The sequence below is a fragment of the Xyrauchen texanus genome, chromosome 14, assembly GCF_025860055.1.
Source record: "Xyrauchen texanus isolate HMW12.3.18 chromosome 14, RBS_HiC_50CHRs, whole genome shotgun sequence".
Classification (NCBI taxonomy): domain Eukaryota; kingdom Metazoa; phylum Chordata; class Actinopteri; order Cypriniformes; family Catostomidae; genus Xyrauchen; species Xyrauchen texanus.
Genome location: NC_068289.1, coordinates 3,861,522 through 3,882,958, shown reverse-complemented (window position 1 = coordinate 3,882,958; position 21,437 = coordinate 3,861,522). Strand labels below are relative to the sequence as shown.

The 21,437-nt window shown below is 38.6% G+C and overlaps 1 protein-coding gene across 1 annotated transcript in view; it reads right to left on the bottom strand.

The window, feature by feature from the left end:
* col6a3 (collagen, type VI, alpha 3) overlaps positions 1-10,310 on the bottom strand; it is a 97,178-nt gene extending 86,868 nt beyond the window's left edge. Inside the window, exons 1-3 of the mRNA XM_052143232.1 lie at positions 10,077-10,310; positions 4,070-4,175; positions 884-1,483 (exon numbers count right to left, since the gene is read on the bottom strand). Coding sequence (XP_051999192.1) covers positions 884-1,483; positions 4,070-4,151 — 682 coding nt within the window. The 5' untranslated portion in view covers positions 4,152-4,175; positions 10,077-10,310. The remainder of the gene's footprint in view (positions 1-883; positions 1,484-4,069; positions 4,176-10,076) is intronic.
* Positions 10,311-21,437: the final 11,127 nt, after the last annotated feature.

Genomic DNA, 21,437 nt, shown 5'->3' with positions numbered 1-21,437 from the left:
CAGTTTATACAGTGAAGAAAGCACTTCAGTAGCAACAACACAAACATGCGTTAAGTAAGTTCCTGCATTCAAAACACTTGATGGAGTGCAAGATGTGTTCTAAATATTAAACTATATTTAACTTGACACTGTGACCTAAACATATTATGTTTATGACACAATGCACCCGAGACGCTACACAAGCATGTCTGACACAGGTGTACATTGACGGTCCTTAAACAAGCCCTCATAATAAATCTCCAACTGATTGACAAATTCACTTGTGAAATGGATTGCTGTGAACTGTGTGTCAATGATTGGATTATGATCAATAATATGGTAGTAAACAATACATTGTATTCTAAAGACGCTTTTTGTATTGTCTTATCAATGAGCAGCTCTTCTGCCACAAGAATGAAATGCATTTTAATTATCTGAATATTTTATATATATATATATATACAATTTTGAAATATATAAAGATAACTATGTATAATTATATATTGATATAAATATGTATAATCATTCTATATTGAATTATTGTTACATGAGGGGCTTTCTAAGCAAATATTTGATTAAAAAATGTGATTAATCGCGATTAATTAATCGGGACACCATATAATTAAAATATGTAATCGATTGACAGCCTTAATATATATATATAGGCCTATATATATATATGCACCGATCAGCCACAACATTAAAACCACCTGCCTAATATTGTGCAGGTCCCCTTGCAATATTAGGCAGGTGGTTTTAATGTTGTAGCTGATCGTGTGTGTGTGTGTGTGTGTGTATATACACACACACACACACACACACACATTCATAGTGCTAATTTATCGCTATTGGTTCCTGTTCCTCCGTTTCTTTTTGGAATCCCCCTCTTATGGTAATTACATACCTTCTGTTATTTCTGTTTCAATCACAATGGTGCGCTCGGCGACACCATTAATGTATGGTAGTATCTGGTCACCCATGCTTGCCACTGTACTGACATCAGGGGCAGACAGAACAAAGCTTTTATCTGTAGCAACAGCTTCCAGTTGGGCAGTAGCACCAGAATCACCTACAGCAATGCCAAAGGTGTACACACTGGCCAGCTTTAGTGACCTCTTGCCCTGACTGACATCATCAGTGGACAGCCCAGCACTGATCACCACCAGTGCCTGGGGCACCCCTTCCTCTGCCCTGCCCCCTGCATCTGAGCCCAACAGACTGTCTGCCACCTCCTCCAAGGCTGCCCCCAGATTTGCCTCATCCCCACCAGGGTATGTAAGCCCCTGGATAGCACTGAGGATGCTCTCTTTGTTGTCATAGCTATTGAGATAGAACTGAATCTCAGGGTTGGCACCATAAAGCACAAGGGCTACCCGGATTGTGTCCTTGCCCACGGCAAGCCCATCAATCAATTGGACAGCCAAATCACGGATGCGGGGGAAGTTGGCAGCTCCAATGCTCTCTGATCCATCAATTAAGAGTACAAGGTCAGCTGGCGCGGGGGCTTTGAAAGTAGAAATGGAGAGAGGACAGAGAGACAAACAAATCAGAATGCAAAACGTGTGGGTTAAAAAGGGGAAAGAGGGAGGGATGGGGGGAAGGATGCAAGCATAAAACATAATCATGGATAATTAGAATACATCATAAAAACACAACATAAACACAAAATGCTGCATGTCTGCTGAACCAAGGAAGATATAGATCATCCCTGCATGGTCTAATTTTCTCATTTTCATACTCTCTAAATTGTGTGCAATTATGTTGTAGGGTTTTCATTTACAGCTTTTAAAGTACTAATTATGTTGTATGTGTAGTTGGGCCACTTTTAGTCATATGTGTAGTTTTTGTACATTTTCTGTATGAATTTGATGTGCTTGGGCTCATCTATAGAGGCCTATGTAACAAATTCTTGTCATCTTCTTGTGTTCAGTCAGAACATGCAGACTCATGTTACACTACTCCGTGATAATAGCACCAATCATGACCCCTTTGCCTCATCTTTGGACCTGTGGTATTCACAAAACCAATATATATATTGACAGAGCATGCAAAAAACATTAGCTTTTCTGCAATTTTTCTTCATATGTTTTTATTTGTATTTATTGTTTATATTCTTCTATTTTTTCAGTCAGTGAAATCTGACCTTTTATTTGGTGAACATTTCAAAGATGAGAACATAAAGGTTCATAACTGTATAAATTGTGGAGGAACGATTTCTTATATGGATACACAGTGAAGACAGTCAGCACACAAACACATATAAGAATCAGACAAGATCTCAAGACACAAGTTGTTCAAGATCAACACACACTGAAAACCATACGTCCCTATAGCGACTTTTTGCCTTCACCACCAAAAGATCGTCATTGGTTCACTGTCTCACCAAAATGTCAAACTTTGTCTTTAAATGTCTACATGCAAATGAAATTTTCAGGGGGGCCTGGGTAGCTCAGCATGTATTGACGCTGACTACCACCCGTGGAGTCATGAGTTCGAATCCAGGGCACGCTTAGTGACTCCAGCCAGGTCTCCTAAGAAACCAAATTGGCTCGGATGCTAGGGTGGGTATCCACAAGGAGTCACATGGGGTAAACTCCTTGTGGTCACGATTATTGGTTCTCACTCTCAATGGGGTTCGTGGTAAGTTGTGCATGGATCGCGGAGACTAGCATGAGCCTCCACATGCTTTGAGTCTCCACGGTGTCATGCACAGCTAACCACATGATAAGATGCACGGATTGACTGTCTTAGAAGTGGAGGCAACTGAGACTTATCCTCCACCATCCAGAATGAGGTGAGTAACCTTGCCACCACAAGGACCTACTAAGTAGTGGGAATTGGGCATTCCAAATTGGGGATTAAAAAAGAAAATGGCATTTTCATGATGCAGGCAAAAAGTTGCTACAGGGACGTATTCATCATGAGACTGCCCTGGCTGGGTGGTTAGCCATCATCAATAGCTGCTGATGATCTCTAAATAGTTTTTTAAAAGCACAAATCACTGACATCCTGTGATTCATATGTAAGTGAAAAGTTTCCTTTTTGAAGTGGATCTATGTTTTTGATTTTATTTTTCAGGATGTAGTGGAGGAAGGGGCGGATAGATGAGTGAATGGATGAGACAGAAGGAAGTGGATGGATGTTGATGGTTGTGAACATGTGTTACACCTAAAATCCATTATCTCACATCTCTTTAAAAAAGGTACTCAAAACAGAGAGGTGACACAACATGCAGCAAATGTTTTTTGTTTGTTTAGTTTTTTTGTGGGGGTGGGGTTGAAACCAATAATGTTAACAGTGCAAGAGAATGGTTAATTGGGTTATTTCTTGGGGAGTTTTGCATGGATTACCCTTGGTCAATATTAACAGTCTGTGGCCATTCTTGCTGATGCTGACAGTCGCTCTCGGGACACATCTGGATTAGTGGTGCAAGCTTAAAATTGAGTTATCTGTTGATGTTTTTCAAACATTAGGAGTTCTGATCAGCCTAAAGCACCCCACATATTTTTCTAGTTGTCTCTGCATGGCTTCACAATATTTAAATCAGTGACTAACTATGGCTGTATTATTAAGCTCTCCATTCTTTTAAAATAAACTGTAGATGTTTCTCTTGTTGTCACCATCTTGCATCTGAGATTCCACCCCAAAGCTTGAACACAAAAGTGACCAGCATTGATGTAATAATATGGGATCTTCTCAAATCTAGTTGTTGTTATCTGTTGTTGCACACTCAAGTAAATGTAATACATTGGGGAAAAAAAAGTTTTATTTCTTAATGTTTACATAGAGCTTTGAAAAGAATAAAGTATGTTTTGCTTCAGGGGTGTATTCATCATGAGACTGCCCTGGCTGGGTGGTTAGCCATAATCAATAGCTGCTGATGATCTCTGAAGTGTTTTTTAAAGACACAGATTGCTGACACCCTGTGATTCATATGTAAGAGAATAGTTTCCTTTTTGAAAAAAGTATTTATTCAATCCATGTAAGTAAAAAACTGTTAAGTAAACATGATTTTTGTGACCTCTAACAAAATGCTTACATCTGAAAAGAAAGTAAAGCAGAAGTTAAAATATGCTTGCACTAAACTTACCACCCTGAGCTTCAAGTTTTGGGAATAGGCCAAAAAACGTTATACCCAAGAGGGCATACAGTAACAACTGGTTCTTCCACATGGTCCACAAATGGATCGGAATAGACTGAAAAGAAAGACAATTTTGTTTTAAATTTTTGTGAAAAATGCATAGCTTATAGTACACATGGCTGGAGCTTTGTTAACCTCATAGAGTTTCCCTGAGAGGACACAAGGAGCTTTTACTCACCTTCAATTGCAGTGTTTACACATATGACTGTTTTTCAACCACAGTTCTGTCCTAACTCCTCACACTTCAGTAATGTTTGGCTAATCACATTTCAACTGCAGATCCATGCAAGTTACTGACTTTATTAATATTCCAAGTATAGTCCTTTATTGTGTAGTTTTTATTTTCTCTTGCTATCTCATAATACATTATATGACAACCATTCTCTGAAGTACACAGAAATGTTTACACTTATTTTTTAAGAGGAGTTGAAAAGTTTTGGCAGCACATTGAGATCTATGCAACTTTTTTCCACTCCATGGGCCAAATCCACACAGATGTGAGATTTCAGGATTGCTAAGGTACTCACTTTACAGTAAAAAACCACTGTCCAAACTCAGAAAAACAGCTTAAGTGCTGGACACACAGACGAAAAAAGCAATAACACAGACTGATGTAAGAAAGCAAAATAACCCCTCCATGTTGATCTCAGAATAACAGTGAAAGTTTCTTTTGTAAAAACTTATATCATAAATAAACAGTACTGCAGGACTAAAAATTCTAATAAAATAACATGCAATGCTGTCCATTACAGCAGATGGTAGTGGTTGGTTGCCATATCATTCAAGCTAATATTATCAAATTTTGTTTAAGACAACTATGCAATTTTACAGGCTCTAACAGTAAATCTATAGTTTATTTTTGTCATTATTGTTACACAAATAAAATGACCAAAGTGATGTGTGTGCTCTAATAGAGAAAATATACTCTTTAGCAGGAATACACACACAACAGTGCTGTCGATCTGCCCAGGGGTGAAATCTGCACTCGGCATGCAGAAGGAGAGAAAGCCGCTAGATATGCGCAGACAAGTGTTATGGACTTTTTAAGGTGCTTTTATGTGTGTTTTCAGAGTTTGGACAGTCACGATGCTTTCATCCCTCAATCTTGTGTTTCACGGATGTAAAATGTCATACTGTTTTGAACGACGAGGGTGAGTAAATAATGGTTTTTAAGATTGACAACAAGCGTTTGAAATATGTACTGCAGACCAAATTCTAAATATTGGAGAGTTGTCTGCCCTGCCCCGCCCCGCCCCAGACTCGAAGCTCATGCAGGGTTTACCAGAATTAGCCTCAGCAAACGTTTTAATATACTGGCTGTAGCATTGTATTTCAACTTAGCATGTTTCCTAATTCTGTAATGACATATTATGGTCAATTTACTATTTAGTACAGTAAAAATATTACATAGTACCTTTAAAGTTTGTCAGTATCATTAATCATATGTAAATGATTGTCTGTGTTTCCCAACCATTTTTCTGCCACGGCACACTTTTTACAGCTAAAACATTCTTACGGCACACCACTATCCCACACAGGTTAACCATCATCAATATTTTTCCTTTTCAAGAACTTCTCCATGTTTTCTGTCCGTCTTAGTAGCGTGTTTACTTGAAATGTTTGAAAAAGGTATTTTGTTTATTTTTATTTTTTTAAAGTTGCATCGGTAGGCTGCGCTGTGTGAGGTCACAGGTGGTAAGAGCGCTAAATGAGGAATGAAAAAACAACAAATTTGCTTCTTTTCTAATTTGTAGATTTGTTCTTGCAATGCCAAAACAAATAACAGGGATTCAAACTCATGAGGGGCGAAAAGTTAAAACTTCATTCTGGGGATGTTGTTTTAAAGAAGAAGCTAAAAGCATCAATTCCAGCTATTTTAGTGATTCAAGTTTATTCAAGTTTACAATTGTGTAGAATTAGCTGTAAAATAAAGAGTATTTTGGTGAGGCTTCTGTCTCACAAATTTGTTCAGTGACCCCTTCTGGAAATGTCACCTGGTGGCGACAAATGAGAGTCTCATGTGCTATGAGTGAATCAGTGAATCATTTTCAGTCGTACATGACCGAAATCTACCGAGAGACTTTATAATGTTTAAGCATTAAAAGAACAAAACAGATCGAGAGTCTTCCTTCAGTCTGAGCATTATTTTTCAACAATAATATTCTAATAATAGTGAGTTTCAATAACGTCCTTCTCCTTTATTAAAACTTGCATGGTTACAAATCTCCTGACTTCAGTACAAGAATTATAAACACAAAACAGATCTACGGATCATTTTGCTACAGTAATCTATTTAAACTGCTGAGCATGACTTTTATAAGAGAAGACCACAATAATAGACAAATAATAATTATTATTTTGAGTTTCAATAATGTTCTTTCGTCATTGTAAAGTGCATTTCACATGAGTCAAGTCGAGGCGTCAATGCTCCGTTCAACGCCAGCATCAAGCGCAAGTGTGCGGCACAAGCCCTCAAAAGTGAAGCCAAAACGTCTCGATCGCCCCCCGGTGACTGGTCCTAGTATAGGTCATAAACCCCACCTCCCCATGTTATTCAACGGGACGTGAGACCAACTAAACAATTAAATTACACTTCACATATTCTTTTTCCAAAGATAGTTGTAAATATGTCATTTACTGTCATTTCTATCACGTTGATGTAATTTCAAGTGTTTGTTTTCAAAATAAGTTTCTTTTTATTTAGTTATTTGATGCTATAAAAACGGTGCTGTGACATCATGATTGACAGCTGTGATTGACAGGTTCTCTGAGCGAAGTAGTCACTGAAGCACCAACTGACTTATTTTCGGGATCTTCGGAGGACTGAGGAGATTGGAGCTTTAAATTTAATATCTAAATTTCTATAATTAATTATTTCACACCGTCATAATTCAAAAGTCAAAAGTGCAGGGGCGTGTGCTTGCGATTGATTCAGCGAGAGTGAGGGCGGAGCCTTGATTTCGCGGCTTTACTTCTTGCTCACTACTGCGCAGGTCTGGTCCCGAAATCGCAACTGCGTAGACTCAAGTCTCAAGATGTCAGCGCCATATCGGGACACGGCTTCAGTTCTTACCAATGGAAAAGAGTGAAGGGGCGTCGTCCATCTTTTTTTACAGTCTATGGTCAAGCGCCGCATCTTCCTCCACATGACAAGAGTTGCAGAAAGCGTCACAGAGGAGATTTTACCAGTTTGCCATGTAGAAAAGCGGGAGGTGTTCACAATAAACATTGAAAACATGTATTTGAAAGAGATAAAAAATCTTGCAGTTGCTTTGATAGCAGAAAGTCGAAGCGTTTTCTTGGTGCATTTAAATGAGTTCAATAACGGGTCTCTGATATTCGTAAACGATAAGATGATATTTAATTAAAATAAAGTGAGACATTCAATGTCTCTTCACAAATTTGGACAGTTTCTAAAAATTTTTGTGACTTAGTACTCTCAGAGACATTATTGGTGAAGAAAAAACGTGTGTGAAAAACACTTTGGTGTGACGTCACTTCATAGACTTCCATGTATTCTGCAGCGCTGACGCGAGTCACGTTAAACACCCTTAAAGCGTATAAAAGTCACTTTAGCACATTAAGTATTGCTCTTCACAATCACAAAAGTGACCAATTATGGTTTTAAAACAGAGAATTTATCTGAAAGGTGATGAGTTTGGATCCCTGAAATTATAAAAAAAAATTATAATCATTAATGTATTTATTTATTTTGTGGAATTTTATAATTTTCTCAGCACATCTGACAATCTTTCGCGGCACACTACACAGTGGTTGGGAAACACTGAGCTAGAGGTCCTGACCGCTTCTGAAGCAGCGCATAGCCGTAGATGGCGCTGTCACATACTTCCTTTTTCAGTGCTGGTCAGGATGGGCCAATAACATTCATTATTAGAGTATTACTGGATGAGGATTATAAAAATACTTTAAGAGACTGCTGAGGCTTATTTGCATACACAAATCGTTTTTATTAAAAATAACTATCTATGTAAAAATGTCTTCAATGAGATATAAAACAATCTGATAGTTAAATGAGGATGAATGGAGGATTGATTTTTTATATATTTATGTAACACAAAATGTTCATAAAAGAACAACATCCTAGTGACAAAAATTATTTCATTTAGGTCCTTTTCAGTAAAGTTTTTTTTAACTTATCGTTCAGTTTTTTAATGACTTTTTTTAAAGATTTTTTTTCTTTTTCTGTGATATGAAGAATAAAGAAAATGTAGTTAATCTTATATATATATATATATATATATATATATATATATATATATATATATATATATATATATATAAAGTAGTTTTTCTTGTTTAAAAGGTCATTATCCGAAAAATTGAGAACCACTGTGTTAAGCCAAATTTGAAAACCGCACGCTGCAAAGTGTTTCAACAGCGTCCTCTAGTGGCCTTAGTGTGAAAACAGATTTTTCCAGTCACTCAAAACCGGCCTAAGAGGGAAAATCTAAGGCCCAGGGCAAAACTGTGTTGTGTGCAGGCACACAGCAGTGATTGTCACGAACAGACATCTCACAAGCAGAGCACTAAAGGTCAATAAAGTCGGAAGGAAATTTCAGAGAGTCCAGAGATTGAAATGCTAATTGAGAATAATAGCAATGGAAAGTCTCTCATGAAAGACTCTGTCAGAAAATGGTAGAGTGAAGTCATTCAAAGTACTACATCACTGTAACCACACACACACACACACACACACACACACACACACACACACACACACACACACACACACACACACACATACATACTAAAATAGTATTTGGACACATACTGTAGGCCACACTTAATTTGTTTTTCACAATTATTATAAAACAAAATATGAAACCAAGTGACATTTGTCTTCTTCTTTTTCATCATCATCATCATCATCATCATCTTTTTAAAAAAAAAAAAAAGTTATATAGCATAAACAGTTATATATTGGTTACTCTGTTGGGACACCTGGGGCAGGTATGTTATCTATGAAATGAAATTCAAATTATTTTTAGGTGTGAATTTAAGGTGTGTCCATATACTTTTTTGTCACTATAAGGTATTTAAGGTCATGCTTATGTATGCATGTATGTTTGTCAAGGGTAAATAATTGTAATGCTTCTAGGGGTTCTAGTGTTTTCAAGGGCACACATCTGGTTCTGCTTCACTAAATTTAATGTCTGAGCTCTGACTCTCCCAGCATTCTTTGTACATCTGGCAGAGACTGTGGAAAAAGTGTTTCACATCACCCTCACTTTACAGCAGTGGACAGAAGGTGTGATTTGAATAGTCTAAAGTGGTAGAAAAGAGAATTATTAAGCCAAAGCTTTTCTACTTGTTCTGCTTTTTGCATTTTTTAAAACAAGCTCAGTATGATCTTGTTTGAAACATTAAGCAGCCCAACCCAAGCAGATTATTATGACAATTCTACTTAACATCCTCATAGAAAACCATGTATTTTTTCCACTTTTAACAGAATAAATATAGTCATGTCCAAGAGTATTACCATATCATCAGTAACACAAACCTTTGAGTGATTTGTGACATACTCTAGCAGTGATTTCAAAAGTTCTCTGCAACCGTAACAGTGTGCACAGAGCCCCTCCTTATGTCTTCTACTTATCAGAGCATTGTGCTCATTCTGCAATGCTTCTTCCTGTGCAACAAACAAAAATTCCCTCTTTCTCCCAAAGCTGGAATTGACTATACGCAGACAATACTTTACAATAAAACTTTAATTATGATGTAGAGCCGCCTACACTTTGTGTGTGTTCAAAAAAAACCCCAAGCCTTATAGTGGAGAAAAGGGTGTGTGCAAAGGCAGATTTTAGGACAATTTCAGAATCAAATTACATCAAAACACTCCAAAACATGCATCGTCCAGTGCAGTCTCACTCACACAATTACATGCACCTTTAAGAAAGACATATTTTCATAAATCAAACATAAATATTTCACTCACCTCAATTCAGAGTTCTGTATTCCACAGTATTTCTGTGGAATTTCAAATATCTGCAAAGAGACAACTCTTAGGTCATTATCGTCCTGGTATATCCCTTCAGTAAACTGTGCTGGATAGGTCAGGCAGAGATGATGCTCATTAGCTCGTGTGATGGAGCTGTGAGACACTCGTTCCTTTAGCTGGCAGTGTGCTTTACAAAGGAGCAGTGCCACTCACTCCAGCCCGGGACAGAACACACAGCTCAGAGAATCCTGGAGAAAAGCCACTCAAGTTTTCCACGCCTTCCACTTTCCTTCGCAAGAGAAGAGAAAAGAAGAAAAAAAAAGCACAGGGTGGGGGTGTGGGGGGGCTGTGCGAGTCATAAATGAGAAACAGACCCAAGGCCATATTTGGTCTGGCTGTTACTTTTTGGGAAGGTAATGTAACAGACCAAAGCAAGTCTCTCTTAAGCCACTCCATCTCAACTTGGCCTACATGACTAAATGTAAACGGATCCTGAGCTACCAACTAAAGTAATTATCACAAACATAATATACTGTATGAACTTTCTTCACGGTATCTTTGGCATAAAAAGTGTCTCTCGGGAGCATAAATGTAAACGCACGTGGAATACTTTGACAAACAGGGTTCAGGATGCGAGCATTTGTTTCTGATTATGAAGAGCTGAAATCAGCAGAAAAATATTAACTCTGTGTTTACACAATGATGTGGGGAAAATGCCACACAAAGGAATAAAGGACAATGTAAATCATTGAAAATATTTCAAAGGGTATTGTAATGCAATCAGAAAACACATACAGAGACAATTAAAATATGCCAATCAAGTTGAATCCCTTTGATTGTAACAACATGTGGCATGGGAAGACCAAGGAACTCAAGTTCAGTAACATCCTTGTGGAATTCCACACAATAAAGTTGTTTCCTTTTCGATGACTCACAACTAAAACATTAAGAGGGGACCAAAGTTGGGCGGATCAAAGTGAGGGGTCAGTCCTGAGAGACCAGGCGCAAGAATACACATCTAATTCAGCCCAGATATCACCTGTTTCTGTTGTCGGTGATATCGCTGTCTTCAAACGTGCAATTAACTGGCTTCGCTTTACTCTGAATTATGTCAGACTCCTGGACTTTTACGAAGCTTACACAGCTTATGCCTGTGATTCAATGGCGTCACAATTAAATAGAGATGAAGTGTGTATCTCAATTGCAAATATAATGATTGGTATTGTCAGACTGGTTTCCCGAACACTCTACATCTTTCAATGGTTGCGCAAACAGATAGTCCCGCCCCATATTCATGCCATTGGTTGAGCCCATTTTGCTGTGTCAAAAAAAGAGAGCAATGTACTGATGGCACCACCGAGCCTCAGTGTTTACACTTTTGGGTAAAATCAACCTACAAATGGCTTAGTTACAGTTGTCTCTGCATGTTTAAAATGGAATAGGAGAAAGGATTTTAACACACACAAAAAAAGGACACACTGCAAGTTAAAACGAATGTTGACAAAATCTGCCCCATTGCGTTTAAGTAAAACAGATACGTCTCAAAATAAATATATTAAAAATACAAGACATAGTATGGATTTAGCCTAATAATTTTGAGATGATAAACAAGAGTTGCCCATTTGTATATACTTGTAATTGAGAGACAAAAGCAGTAAACAACACATCATCATATAACATCATATCATCCCTGAGTAGGGCATATAAATTCAGTCTAGCTCTTTGACTAGATTTGACTGCTTTCATCTCACCTCTGTTCATCTCTCACTTCCATCCAAAAGAGTGTAATGGCCATGTCAGGGTCAAAATGTTATACTGGAATATTTATTGCCTGGAAGACATAAGCCTCACGGATATTTACAGCAGTAACTGAATCTAGTCCATGCACTAAAATGTGTCTCCTGTCCTTACGATGCAACTATATATGATACTTAATTTAAAACAGAACCATCCACCAAATCTCTGAAGTGAGCACATAGTAAACCAAAATAATACAGAATGATATAATTTTACCATTACTTTTTAAAAACTTTGGAAAAAATGATGACTTTATATTGTGTAATACAGTCTTTATTGGTGTTTCAAAAAAGCTTGGATTAATAAAGTTGGTATGAATTCCCCTTTTCAATGAAATAACCAGCTAAACCCCAAAAAATATGAACTAAAGAAAAAACTAAAGAAAATATGCACTGAGCTTCTAGACTTATATTGTACACCAGTGTCTCAAAGGCTCTGCTCTACAGCCTTTTTGTGCTTGTTTGATCAGTTTAAAATAATACCAGATTATCAGGGTTCGTTTCAGATTGAAACCAGCAGCATGGCAAAATAATATTAATAAAACTAAACCACTGTTTATTTGAACTTTTAAGGTTGTCATGCACTGGATCGATCTAAGCACTGGAAATATTGTTGGACTGCTTGTATATGTTGTAAAGTAGCAACATTTTAATGGTGGGTATGATACTCTGTTTATGTGTTCCCGGAAAAGTGATGTGTTGTCCAAGAGTTTCCATGGGTAACTGTATGGATATTGTGGAGCTGTGCATGTTCCCAAACTGTATCATAGTTTCCTCGGCTTAGTCATGGAGCAAACTGAATCACGTGTCCGCAAACCTGCCTGCTGGAAAACTAGCTGAAACGATCAGTGATTTATGGTGTCATTCTGTGTTTAATTGTTTGTTTATGTTTGCCTCTTAGGTTCAGAGTTGAGATTTGGATGCGAAAAGTTGGGAAGAAGATTGTGGAAGAGGGAATTGATGGGAGCTGGATCCAAACAGCAATTGGTTACATAAGCACATACAACGACTCTATATGTCAGTGCATGTATGCTAACCACTAGGCCATGACGCTGACATTCTTTGAGTTTTATTCAGCTTGTTTATGTAGTTTTAGTCAAATAGTGTAATGTGCAATAAAGATGGATATCCACACTTCATGAACAATTACACAATTGTGGCATTGTTACATTTTTACATTACTAATTATAGATAATACATGTCATTAAAGAAATAGTTAACCCAAAAATGATCATTTTCTCACCATTCACTCATCCTTATGCCTTCTAAATCTTGCATGAATTTCTTTCTTCTGAGGAACACAAACAAAGAACTGTCATTTTTGGGTGAACGTTGCTTTTAGTGTAATTCTGTAATAAATAGCCTAATATTATAATAAGTATTAGTGCTTATAATATTTGAATGCAACAATTTGGTCAGCCATTCTACACCCCAAAAATATACAGTAGATCACAATGTGTGTTAGATATCATAATCTAATTTCTTAAGTTGCAAACAAAGCTTGTGAAATTAAAAATGGAATGGTCTGCAGGACTGGCGACCTGTCCAGGGTGTCCCCCGCCTTTCGCCCAATGTTAGCTGGGATAGGCTCCAGCCCCCCGCGACCCTGTACACAGGATAAGCGGTTGACGATGGATGGATGGATGGATGGATGGATGGTCTGCAGGATCAGGTGAGGACACAAATGCCATTATAATGAGAATCGAACCTTTTTGCATGTACAGCAATTAAGTAAAATGATTGCAAAACAAAAACCAAAGATAATTATGAAACTGGATTATAAATCAAATTAAAGCTGCTAATGACTGCTGCTACATTTAAAAAGAGCCAGATGTAGTTCATTATATTTTCAGTTCTTAATGACTAGAGTCAGCAAACCCAGTTATATTGAAAGGTAAATACAGTAGGTCTACAATCATGGTCAAACATTTGTCAAAAGTAGTTTCAGCTTGCACTCGTTCAACAGTATAAGACGCCTCCAGCTAAGAACTACATCAGAAAGTGTATTTTGGAAAAGGTGTTAGTGTACACAAAAATATGAGTGTCTAATATTATTATGATGCTAATACAACAAAAATGTCGACCTAAAAAGCAAATGTTTTCACGGTTTAGCAAGATTATAATGCAGTCTGTTCACACACAAATCTGCAGTTGACTAAATCCCTAACTCTAACTTGAGCTGCAGCTTTATATAGTTTTCATGAGGCCAGGTGGGCACAGATTGTCAATAAATTTGACTCACAGATTGCAGATTAGTTCTAGTTGGGTTCGAGCAACACCAACTAAACTTACTGATATTTGCAAATTTGCAACACACTCACATGCATCTAAAATTGAATGCCGAACCTTAATCATCAACAAACTTCTTTCAACTGTGGCTGAAATTATCCCACATCTCATTTATTTTGAACTTTAGCTGTCCGTCAACACTATAGATAAGATAAAGCAAAGTACAAACAACACAGAATGTTTACGTCCGTCGCAGCTGATCATGTGATTTCGCTGGGTTCCAAACTCTCTTTCTCTCTTTAATTTTGGTGAGATGGCTCTAAATCAGATTAAATGGATTCTCTGAGAGATGCCTGGCAGCTGTGCACAGCATGTGCAAAACACATTTCTAAAGTCCCCCTCTCACCATAATCTTTTTTTATCTCTCTTTGGATAGTTTCAGGGGAATATCTGTTTTGTATTTTACTCCAGCATTTTAAGATTCTTCCTGCAGCCTGGAAAGACAAAAAAAGAAAGAAAGAAAGAAAATAAATTGGCTCCAAATAAATTGGCCCATACAAAGCTTAATAGGGGACAAAAACATGCATATAATGGTACTGAGTTAGGATTACACTTAGTGTTGAGGGCAAAGGATGCGGCCACATATTTTGTAAAAATTCGCTCTGGCTAGACAAAGATTTGATCATTTGTATTTCTGCAAACCTGTTATAAATACAAGAAATTATTAACAGCACTAGTTCTTTTGAAAAATAAAGATTTAGTCATACTGGTTTTAGTTATGCACGTTTTTTTTTTTGCACCATTATTATAATTTGTTTTTCTACAAGGGTATTTCATCTACAGTCAGACCTTAATTTTCCTATTTGCAGTTAAACTTGTTGAGCAAGAATTGCACAAAGCCTCACTTAAAGTAACCATTTTGTAAAAATAAAAAAAAAGAAACGTTGTGTTCAAGTCCTTGGCCCTCAGAATGGTTGAAACAGCTTACTGTGTATCAAGTCTCCCATCACAGATGCCAACAGCAGCCACAGTTTAACCCTCCCTTGTTGCTTCACTGACTCACCAATCAAACTGAACAACGAACTCTATTGAAATCTCACTGGGTGTCCTGTACTGGCAGCTGGTGTTTTAATATCTGACCCCAGTAACCACAACTACAATGCCACAATGACTAATGCCTCATTATACATATTCATAGCTGGAAATGTAGTGAAACTGGGTATGATGGAACTTCTAAATGTAACATTTTAACACTACCGAGCAATAAAATATCGGAAGAGGTGTCTTGAACAACGACAGCCTTTGAAATTAACAGTGTGTTTGTAGATCACACTAATTTGTTCCATTATGTACATACAGTGTGTACTTCATGTTGGAGTTTGAATTTCCATGATTCAAATGTTTCACGCCTAATGTTTGTTTGAAAGGATAGGCATAAAGTTTCCTGCATGCAACTCACAGCCAGCTAAATAGGAAATGTTTGTTTGCAAACAGAAAGTGGAGAGGAAAGAGATTAGTAGGAAAGATTTACATGACAGGAGTATAGTGGGCTACTAATGGTTACGGGACTGGGCCTCTTGCACAAAAATTGCAGGCACTGTCCCAAGTTGAGATCTGATGGCCCAGAAATGGAGAGTAGATAATGATTTTGTTTAATACACTCTCAAGACACTTAACACAAGATTTCTTATTTTAGTTTGTTTTAGTTGTTTTTCTTTCTTGGAACAAAAAGAGAGATTTTTGGCAGAATGTAAGACTGACAGCCTCTGTCACCATTCACTTTCAATGCAACTTTTATTAAAGCAATGAAAGTGAATGGTGAGACAGCAAGGCCTTACATTTTCCAAGCATCTCTCTTTTTGTTCCAACTAAAACAAACTAAAATAAGAAATCTTGCATTAAGTGTCTCGGACGTTCATTAAACAGAATCGTCTCTTTTTGTCTTTTGGAAGAAAGTCATACCGGTTTGGAACAATGATGAGTAAATGATGACAGAATACACATTTTTTGGTGAACTATTCCGGTAACAGTGAAGCACTCACAAGGCCAGACAGGACGAAATAATATTTTGTCATAATGAACATTATGCCACAAATGCTGTCGATTGAGCTAAATTTTAACTCAGAATATTCCTTTAAATTGGGATGATGGCCTGTCCCCCAAATAATTGATTAAAATGTCCTCTGTGGATGATCTCTTCATAGCTTCATGTAGGAGAAGGCAGAGTGTAATTGCACGATATCACCTCATCAAGACCCCATCAGCAAACATGCAATAATTTTGGTGAAATTACATGAGCTCACAAGGTTCTGTGAGGAAAGGCGATTTCCTCATGTTTTGTCTACAACTGATATGCTTCCCTTTCTTGTGTGTGCCAAGTAACCAAGAACAGAAATTTCCTGCTTTATTATCCAAGAGCACAATGAGTCAACATGAAATCAAAATAAGCTACTTTGTAGTCTTGTAATACCTGGCACAGCCTTCCTTTCCTTTTTGGCTAATTTTACAAATCCCTTATAATTTTCACTTTCTCTCAATTTGACCTCCTTTCCCCTCCAAACACCTCCATTCTGGTATGTAATATTTTCACAATGCAATACATTTGCGATGAATAAAATAAAGTCCTTTTTAAAGAATCAGTCACATTTCAAAACTAAAAGCGTCTGTAGCTTTAATCTCACGTGATGCAACAAAACTACTTTTTCCTAAAGACACTAAATGCTACAAATGATGTGGGGTGATTTGATACAATTTTAAATGAAGGGAGAGTGCATCATTTGCTTCCTCAGCAACCAAACTTCAATTGGTGAAGATGCTAATTACAGCACATAACAAAACCTGTCAGAGATGTGATTTCTTTTCTTGACAGCAGAGGGGGATATTGTTGCTTACTACTACCAACTGATGCCAGGTCTGGCTTCAGCTCTAAGATGTTAGGTGGCCATAAGACTTTATGGGTGGGCTAGGCAGTTGGTGGGGGGTGGGTACGTGTGTGATTTCAAGGGTGAACCAAACTCATGATTGAGTGGGCTGGGGCTGCAGCTATATACTGCTTACAATTCATATCATATATTTAAATTGCATAGTCTCCTTAGCACATCATGTACCATACCAGGGTTTTTCTTATTTCTACTGACATACACATGTATGTGTGTATCTGATCTAATAAGATTTGACACTGTAATCACATGTAATATCAGTCTACAGATTTCTGCATAGACTTTATAGATTATCATAACTAAACCTTGGTAAGAGGAAAGTCTGCACACCCAAAATGCCCATTATCAGGGAAGCTAACACAGGTTTTGGGTTAAGTTTATGTTGTATTGTAGAAACTCATGATGAAAAGATATTAAGTTGCTTCTGAGCATATTATCTTGATATTTAAAATTTCCCCACAGTCACGAAGAGATTGACTTTTTAAAAAATGCGTATGGTTGAAACCTTTTAAATGTGTTGGAAAATAACTTGGGAAAACTTAATCAGAGTCACCAGCCAAGAATGAATAATTTATTCCGGTCCAAAGTCATGTGATTGGTGAAGGTCAGGCAAATGCGAAAACTTCTCATTTCCAACCTAATAAACAGTACATCACAGTGTGTTCAGGAGTCATGAGTGCATGAGATTAGAACTCCCCTTATATGCAATAATTACCATTTATAAGCATAGACTTGCATCTCCCATGCATATATGTCACACTAACACATTTTAAAACTTTCCTCAGCAATTGCCAGTCTTAAATGCATTATTAGGGTTGATAGTGCTTACAGTATATTATGCCTGAATCAACCACAGCAAATAAATAAATGTTTACTTCTTTTTTTTAAAAAAAAGAAAGAATATGATTTAAACAAAGAATCCAAATAACGACCCAATCTTTTGATGATTTTTATCTTCAAACATTTAACATTTATTTGCTTTGATAACTAATATATATAATATATACTGTATACACATTGATGAACCAAAACATTATGACCACTCACAGGTGAAGTGAATAATATCGATCATCTCCTAACAAGGCCACATGTCAAGGTCTGGGTAGATTAGATGGTAAGCAAACATGAATGCAGGAGAAATGGGCAGGTGTAAAGTCCTGAGTGACTTAAGGCCAAATTGTTGTGGCCAGATGACTTGGTCAGAGCATCTCTGAAACAGCAAGGCTTGTGGGGTGCTCCTGGTCAGCAGTTGTGAGCACCTACCAACAGTGGTCCGAAGAGAGACAAACCACAATCCGGCGACAGGGTGTGGGGCACCCAAGGCTCATCTATGCACGAAGGCTATCCCATCTGGACAGAAGGTAAAAAAAGTTTTACCGATGGTTACGGGAAGAATGTGCCACAACACACATTGCATCTCACCCTGCTGCGTATGTGGCCAAGTAGCCGCAGACCAGCCAGAGTGCCCAAGATGACCGCCAAAAGCACCAACGAGCATCGGAACTAGACATTGGAGCAGTGGAAGAAGGTTGCCTGGTTCAACTAATCCTGTTTTCTTTTACATCACGTGGACGGCCATGTACATGTGCACTGTTTACCTGAGGAAGAGATGGCACCAGGATGCACTGTGGGAAGACGACAAGCTGGTGGAGGGAGTGTGATCATAGACAATGTTCAATGTTCTTGGGATACCCAAGGTCCGGCTATTCATGTGGACGTCAATTTGACCAGTGCCAGCTACCTAAGCATCATTTCAGACCAGGTACACCCCTTCATGGCAATGGAATTCCCTGATGGCAGTGCACAGGACTTGAAGGATCTGCTGCTATTGTCTTGGTGCCAAATACCATATGACACCTTCAGGGGTCTTGTAGAGTCCATTCCTCTGCAGGTCGGTGCTGTTTTGGCAACATATTAGGACCAACGGCGTATTAGGCAGGTGGTCATAATGTTTTTACTCATGAGTGTATATACAGCTCTAGAAACAAATATGAGATTACTGCAAAATTATCAGTTTCTCTGGATTTATTATTTATAGGTATGTGTTTGCGTAAAATGACTTATTTTAATTATTATTATATAAAGTACTGACAACTTTTCTCCCAAATTTCAAATTTAATTTCGAGAAATTATCAACTGGTCAAAGATGCAGTGTTTTCCAACCTCAAATAATGCAAATAAAAAAGTTCATATAAATTTTTTAACAACACAATACTAATGTGTTAATTTAGGATGAGTTCAGAAATCTAAATTTGGTGGAATAATCCAGATTTTTACTCACAGCTTTCATGCGTCTTGGCATGCTCTTTACTGGTATTTCGCATTACTGCTGGGTGACTTTACACCACTCCTGGCACAAAAATACAAGTAGCTAGGCTTTGTTTGATGGCTTGTGGCCATCCATCTTCCTCCTGATCACATTCCAGAGGTTCTCAATGGGTTTCAGATCTGGAGATTAGGCTGACCATGACACAGTCTTGATCCGGTGGCCCTCCATCCACACCTTTATAGACATGGCTATGTGGCATGGAGCATTGTCCTGATGGAAAAACTAATCCTCAGAGTTGGTGAATATTGTCAGAGCAGAAGCAATTTGAAAGCATGTTTTGTTCCAGGTTAACATTGCACGTGGCATGATTCATGCATCCTTCACAAAGACGAATCTGACGAGTCCAGCCTGGCCAAAGCAAACCCAGATCATCACCGATCCTCCACTAAATTTCATAGTGGGTGTGAGACACCATGGCTTGAAGGCATCTTCAGGTCTCCATCTAACCATTAGACAACCAGGTGAATAATTAGTGATGATCTGCGGGTGCGCTTCAGTAAGGCTGGAATTAGGCAAATTCATCATTGTGAAGGATGATGAATCAAGCCAGGTACAAGGTTATCCCTGAAGAAAACTTGCTTCATTCTGTTCTGACAATGTTCCCCAACTTTGATAAGTGTTTTTTTCAGCAGGACAATGCTCCATGCCACACAGACAGGTCAATCAAGGTGTGCATGGAGGACCACTGAATCAAGACCCTGTCATGGCCAGCCCAACCTCCAGACCTGAACTGCAATAAAAACCTCTGTCGTGGTAACGTAAGCAGGACCCAAACACAGGAATGAGTTAAATAAATGATTTTATTAAACAAAAGAATAACAAAAAGGAAACACAAAACTCACAAGGGAGAAAACTGGTAAGAACACAAAAATAATTAAACATGATAAACCAGACAGAGGAGAAACATACAAAGCAGGTCTTCAGACATGGGAATGAAAAGATCCGACAAACACTAGAGGAAATGAAGCACAATAAATATAGACAAGGCACAAGAATAAACAGCTAAAGACAGTATGTTGATTGAGGACTAAACTAGGGGTGAGGCCAGAGGGAATGAGGGAGCAGAGTTGGGAGACCACATGGCAAACTTAAACATTAGCCTAAGCCATGTGGTCATTCATAAAACAAACTCACACTGACGAAATACTGACAAAGACAGAAGGGCAGACAGAGAAGGGTCATGACAGTACTGATGGATTGGCCCAGTGAGTGGGCAGAGGACCAGGAGGGTAGAAATCAGATCAAGAAGGGAGTGGGTGTTGAAGACCAGGGGAAAGGAATGGGCCAGGTTGTAGGTGGACCAGAAGTACATGGTGGAACCAGAAAAGGGCCCAAAGGCTTTGATGGACCTGGAGACCTGGATGGGCAGGGAGGCCAGGGCCAAGCAGCTGAGTTCAGCACTGGAAAATCCTCGGCCACTGGACATATGAGGTCGATGGTAGCTACTGGGAAAACTGACCTTGGAGGGCTGGCAGACTGGGCAAGGGACCGAGAGGACTGGACAGACAGCATGAGGGGACTGGGCAGTAGTTATTGGGGCCAGGAATGGGTCAGACTGGTTGATGACCGCTGGAGACAGGACTGAGTGAGTGGCACCCGAAGGAGACAGAACAGACAGGTAGTTGGTGTCTGGCAGGTGCTGGATACTGGGCTGAGCAACAGACTGGTGGCTGGTGTCTGACGGGTGCTGGTTTCTGGGCTGAGCAACAGACTGGTGGCTAGTGTCTGACAGGTGCTGGTTACTGAGCTGAGCAACAGACTGGTGTCTGGTGTCTGATGGGTGCTGGCTACTGGGTTGAGCAACAGAATGGTAGCTGGTGTCTGACAGGTGTTGGCCACTGGACTGAGCAACAGACAGGTCGCTGGTGCCTGATGGATGCTTTTTACTGGGTTGAGCAACAGAATGGTAGCTGGTGTCTGACGGGTGCTGGACACTGGACTGAGCAAAGGACTGGCCGAAGGCAGCTATGGACTGGACAGGATAGTTGATGGTCACAGGGGACTGGACAGACTTGATGACAGCCACAGGGAACGTGACAGGCTGATCAACATCCTTAGGGAACTG